The sequence below is a fragment of the Cuculus canorus genome, chromosome 2 (genome assembly GCF_017976375.1).
Source record: "Cuculus canorus isolate bCucCan1 chromosome 2, bCucCan1.pri, whole genome shotgun sequence".
In the NCBI taxonomy this organism is placed as follows: domain Eukaryota; kingdom Metazoa; phylum Chordata; class Aves; order Cuculiformes; family Cuculidae; genus Cuculus; species Cuculus canorus.
The window spans coordinates 93,725,102-93,731,101 of record NC_071402.1 but is presented as its reverse complement, the minus strand read 5'-3'; the positions used below and the strand labels follow the sequence as shown (position 1 = coordinate 93,731,101).

The 6,000-nt window shown below is 44.3% G+C and overlaps 1 protein-coding gene across 9 annotated transcripts in view; it reads right to left on the bottom strand.

The window, feature by feature from the left end:
* PHACTR1 (phosphatase and actin regulator 1) overlaps positions 1 to 6,000 on the bottom strand; it is a 321,265-nt gene continuing 315,265 nt past the window's right edge. For 5 of the 9 annotated variants that reach the window (XM_054059101.1, XM_054059100.1, XM_054059102.1 and 2 more), the window contains one exon: positions 2 to 5,113. In XM_054059101.1, the coding sequence (XP_053915076.1) occupies positions 5,098 to 5,113 (16 nt within the window). In that variant the 3' untranslated portion in view covers positions 2 to 5,097. Of the gene's footprint in view, positions 5,114 to 6,000 lie in introns of all 9 variants that reach the window. The other 4 variants (XM_054059099.1, XM_054059098.1, XM_054059106.1 and 1 more) reach the window with 3 other exon arrangements.

Below are 6,000 nucleotides of genomic sequence, written 5' to 3'. Positions count from 1 at the left end.
AAAGAGGGAAGGGAGAGCAGAGCTGGCAAATGCTGCACATTGACCCTGGCAGTAGGCACTCGACAGAGTGTATCCTGTGCTGGTAACGCTGTGCTGAGAGGGAGAGAGTACGTGTCCCTAGAGTGCTGTTGGGTTTGTTTTTTATTATGGGTGACAACTTCAGCAGCTGAGGTTCCAGTTCTCTTCCTTTGCACACCTTTGCTGACCAGCTCACAGATATGGCACTTGTGGCTCAGCTGACACCATGTCCCATCGATCTGCTCGGGTAAGTCTTGGTCTCCCACTTTGCTCGTTGCTGAGCTGTGGGTGCGCATTCTGCCACTGCAGCTGCAAGTGCTGAGCCTGGCTGCAGGAGGGCTGATATCCTCAATTGCATCCGTTTGTTACGCTGTCAGTCACTGGGACAGAGGGCAATAAAATACACAGGCACAGGAATGCTTTTTTTTTAAATGAATTTTTTTAAGAAACTGCATACATCAGAGACAAACAATAATTTAAATACCATGCAGTTTCCGTATGTACAAAAACTAAGACATAGAGATCCAGTTTAATTTTTTTTCTAGTTATTTACATTGTTTTCATACAGCCATAATCTGTTAAATTACAATACTGGAAGAGCACATGATTGACAGCCACCACACTCACTCCTATACAAAGACACACTATATACATACACTTGGATATCAACTGGAAAATGCAACTGGTGCAGGAGTAACTGGGACACATGGGAATGCAGGTAATGTGCCCGTCACCTCCTCTTTGTTTACCGAAGTTGTTCCAAGCTTGAGCAGACTGAAGACCTGGGATAAAATCATTTATCCCCTTTTTCTTTCCTGACTTTTTTATTACCCTAGTCATCTCCAATGGCTATTTATACAAAGTGATTTTATTTGCAGGCACGTTAGGGAGCCCCTGTTCACGTATAGCTATGGGTTTCCTTCTCACCCATTTTTTTTTGTGAGTGCAAGTTTTCACTAGGCATGTTGGAAATGCTCCCCTTTGTTGGTTATAGTGTTTCCAATGTACAGATGGCACTGTAGAAGTAACGAAGGGCGAGTTTGGTGACTAGTTGCAGTGGTGACAAAGTGCTGTGGTTGCATACAAGTGGCTGAAATATATTTGTGTAATGGGCTCAATAAACGGTTTCAGTTAATGTAAAATAGTTAAAAGTCTATTAGATGATTTCCCCTCTACTTCCTTTTCTTCTGATAAGGAATTGTCTAGACACAAAAGATGACCTGAGACCCACCCCAGCAAACCTGCAGCCTTAAACTTTTTCAGTTTGCAAGCAACTGTCCGGTGGGGCATAGGGTGGGGAAAGGCCACAATGCCCACCTTCCCTATGAGTCGTAAATACATCACCAGTTCCCTACAGCCTGCTGCTGGCATGGGTGTGGGGGGGGGGGAGGGGCGACACCACCATTGTGTCTCCTCACCATCGCTTTTTTTTCAAACAATCACAACTTTTGTCTAGATGTTTTGGAGCTGCTTTTCCAATCCCAGCCACCTCCACAGGCTGCTCCCCATGTGCTACCTCATCTTTCCATAGGCTGTAGAACAGATGTAACAATACCTGCACATTTTGAGTATGAATAACCCATCAACTTATAACCAAAATGTTCTTCTTCGACTCTAGAGTGTTATCTCCACCATCAGCCCTGGAGATGGATGATCCGAATAGCCATTTTTGTTCTGCGTTGATTTTTCCATTCTCTAAACCTGATGTAATTTCTTCATTACTACTATTAATCTCCTCCTAATATGAATGAGGATGACTGGTGTTAACTATAATGTTAAAAAAGTCTGAGTAGAAACACCATCACCTTTATGTCCTACACATAAGCCAGGTTAAAGGGGCGAGGAAATCATGACTGTTCTATTTCTCCACCCCGAACAGAATCACAACTACTTTGCTATGATAGAGATGGCTTTCACAGGTAAGAGAACTGATTTAAAGAAAAGGACTAGCTGTTCTCCAGTTTGCTTGCAACTTCCCATGGATGCCAGAGGTGAGTGTGCAAACTATGGATGCGCTGCAGTGTTCAGGCACTGAAAGGTTGTTGGAAAAATGCCTTGCCAAAGAGTAACTTTGCAAAATATCCAGACCCGCTGAAGCTAAAACCAGATGAAGTGGCAGTTCTGCAATGCTTACTACAGTGCCAAACACTTTATATGGCTTCTTTCTCCTCCTCCTTCTCCTTTCTCAGTAACAAGCTCTACTTGTAGTTCAGGAGACATATGGTAGTTCTTCCACCGTGTCCTGATGTCCGCTCAGCCAGGAGTTAACATCATTTTAAAAAAAAAAAAAAGAAAGAAAAAAAGCAAAAAAATCATTGCCACATGCAGCTGCCCTGGGGACAGCATGAATCCTGAGGTGGGCAGAAGGCGACGACTTGCTAAGCGATCAGCAGGGACCTGCATTGGGCCCACCTAGATGAAGGCAGGATGGTTGGGGAACGTATGGCCATCACCTAGGACTCGGCTGTTACATGCTTCAGTCAGTGCCCAGAGGTTTAATTTGGCTACCAGGCTGGCAGGCGTGGGCACTGCTGGGGTTCATGCCCACAAGGGACAGGAGCAGTACCCAGAGTGGTGCTGCCCACAGACTGCCTGTTTCCCTGGGGACTGTAGCACTGACAACAGACTGGCAACTGCAGGCTGCCACTTCCACCTCTTTCCTCTTCGTTTTCGTCATGAAGCACTTGTACTTCGAAACAGCTGTGCAACACGTGTGTAATCAAAAGCCTAGAGTTTTGTTTTCCCTTTTTAAAGCTGTGATGCAGTCTTGTTAAGTGTGCACGTGTATGTAAAAGAACTTAAAACCCAAGTTTTCATAAAAATAACCCCGAAGCAGTGTCTACCTGGCTAGCGTGTAAGTGCTCGGTCTTTGCTGCACTGAGCTGATAACATTGCACATTAAAGGCTTCCACTACTGATGAGTTTGTATCTAAAGCAACTGTGTGTGTTTCTTCAGAAATCAGTACCCAGTCTGGGAAGCGTATCACATCACAGGCGTGCTGCTCCTCAATAATGAGGCACCAGAAACCAGCTGGTTTTTTACTTTCCTTTGCAGCATCTTCCATCCTACGACAGCCAATTCTTAGTTAACAGCTAATAATCCATAGCATTGCAAGGATGGCCACAGATGAGAAGGAAACACTTTCACTTGTCTCCTCTGAGAGGAAAGCAAATCTGTGAGGTATTGAGTACCACTGCTAGGCATAAATGGAGTGCATTAGCCTCATTGCCTGTGTTGTTTGGCAGGCTGGATGCTAGAACAACCTCATGGTAGTTTTGCTTTACTCCTGTGACCAGAGGAAAGAGATGGAGGCCTGAGAAGAGGCAGAAGTGTTGGCACTATGCAGCATTGGCTATTAAATGCCTACGTGCAAGAGGCTTCTTGGCCAGCAGTCAGTGAAGGGCAATGTTAGCATGGCATCAGGGGAGGTAGGGAGGAAGCACAGAAGAGTGGAGAAGTACATGGAAGACAGTGAGAAAGGAAAAAAAGTAATAACAGAAATAACAACACTGTTGTAAAAAACTTTGGCCTCTCTGTTCAAACTGTCTACGCAAAATAGCTATTGTGGAAGAAAAAAGGTGTCCTGAAGTAATAATCTGGAACTTCTTACAGTAATGTTGCTACAGTGCTTTGGGCCAGTGGCCCAAAACATGGCATAATAGTTTCTTATTAGAGCTAAAAAAGAATCCTAGAGAATGTTTGCCCCAGCTTGCTGGCGATATACTACTTAAGGGAGGTGCTGGCAAAAGTACATGTGCTCAGCTTTAATTAAGCTTGTCAGACGTGTTCTAGAATGCAGCGAGGCTCTTTGCGTGCTTACTTAGTGTTAAGCACGCACTTAATTTGGCAGATAAAGCAGACCCAGAGTGACCAGCTCTGAGCTCTGCTTGGTCAGTTTGTGTGTTAAACCACTATAAGAAGAATAAATTAAAACCAAACCAGAACTCCCCTGGATTGCTGTCCTTGTGCCCTAGCTGTGGGTACTGGTGACATGTTTCACCATTCATACCAATGCAGCAGACTCCTTGTGTTAAGGCCAGGTAACACAATCTGTTATGCTTTTCTCAGCATGCATTTAGGATCAGTTCTTGAAATACCTGATACAGAGAGGACAGATATCCCTCATCAACCCCCCAGTTCCTCCTGTCATGTGTCCCACTGCAGGTGGGAATCTCAGCCTTTCTTTCTGCTGGGTGTTTATCAGCTCCCACACAATCACGAGACTTGGGTGTATAAAGAAACTACAAGCTGAGTGAATGCCATGCAGTGACCATGAAGAGATGGGTTTTGCGTGCTTGTCCTCAACATTCTTGTCACTTACTGCTGATGGGTTCACAACCGGGTTTAGAAAATTATGCTTAAAAGAGATGAAAAATAAACAGCAGCTAGAACTGAACGAGCCTTCAGTAGGGAGTCCCGTTCTTTGCCGGTGATTCTTTTTCTGCTTGGGAGCCGAACAATGCCTATTAACTTGCCATAAACTTCTCCAGGGAAAGAAGTGCCTCTCCAGTCAGGTAGCGTTCACAGATGCGCTGGCCAATAGAGGAGTTCTGCTCCTTCACCGTTCTCATAAGGTGCTTGCAGCCTGAATGGAGTGTTTGGTATAAGTGCTTTAGTGCCATAGGTGCCGGTAATTTGGAGACTTCACCCAGGCCAGTGATTCCCTGAAAACCATCTCAGGGCTCTCTAGAGTTGATGACAGAGGCTTGTCAGGATGAAGGGTGCCTGAAGACGAAATGGATGCACCACCAGCTGGGCTTGAATGTGTGTGGCAAATCCACATGCCAGGAAAGTCTTATACATAGATGCCAAGTCTCGGCATGATTCCCACCAGGGGTATTCTCTGTGACTGAAGCGTGAACCAGCAGGTCTGATGATGCTGCAGTACCCATCACATGTAAATACAATTTTCCTTTTTTTTAATATTATTTATTTTTCTACTCTTTTTTTTTTTTTTTTTAAAAAGGCAGTTCAGAAGATTTACATTATACGTAAGAGGGAAGTGAATAATACCAGCACTTATGGTTCCTTTTTGTTATGTTTTGAAGACGGCATAGTAGTCAGGTAGAATTCAACTGCTACGGTCTATGAAACCTAAAACCCCAAAGTTGGGGAAAAGAAAAAAGGGAAGAAATAGTAAGGTAATATCCCGACATGCATTGTACTTAAAAAAAATTGGAGAACTCATTGCTACAGTGACACAAGTAGGCAGCTCGATTTCCGCAGCAGGGGGTGCAGTGATAGGATGAGGGTCAACAATTTTAAGCTGAATGAGAGGAGATTTAGATTAGACATTAGGAAGAAATTTCTTTACTGTGAGGGTGGTGAGGAACTGGAACAGGTTGCCTAGAGAAGTTTTGGGTGCCCCATCCCCAGAGGTGTTCAAGGCCAGATTGGATGAGGCTTTGAGCAACCTGGTCTAATGGAAGGTGTCCCTGCCCATGGCTGGGGCGTTGGAACTGGATATTCTTTAAGGTTCCTTTCTAACCCAAACCATTCTTTGATTATATATCAGCCACGCTGGCACTGCAGACCCAGAACAGACACTTCCATTTCCTTGGCCCCCCCCAGACTTTCAGTTCACAGGCATAAGTTGTTTGCACCAAAATCTACCCAAGACACTAATATGCTTTGGGTCCATCCTATCAGATCCCTGAGTGAGTCATTTTGGATCAGCCAGTCTTCTTTCAGACTATACCATGACTGATTCTGCAAAAATTGTCTGGTTTAGACAAACCTTATGCTCTTCAGCCAGCAAGATTCACATACAGTTCAAGTCCTTAATGTTTGAAGCCAAGAAGACAATAAGAGCTAAAATGGCCATCCTTTCTGCAAGTACAAACCTGTGTCAGGAGGCCTGTGTTTGTCAGCTCTGCAAAGGTATTTTTTAAGCTTTGATTTTTCACTTTGTCATGAATTAATTAATGTGTCCCACTAGTAAAGCAACACTCACATTCCTTGCTCAGCTCGTGCCACTGCTT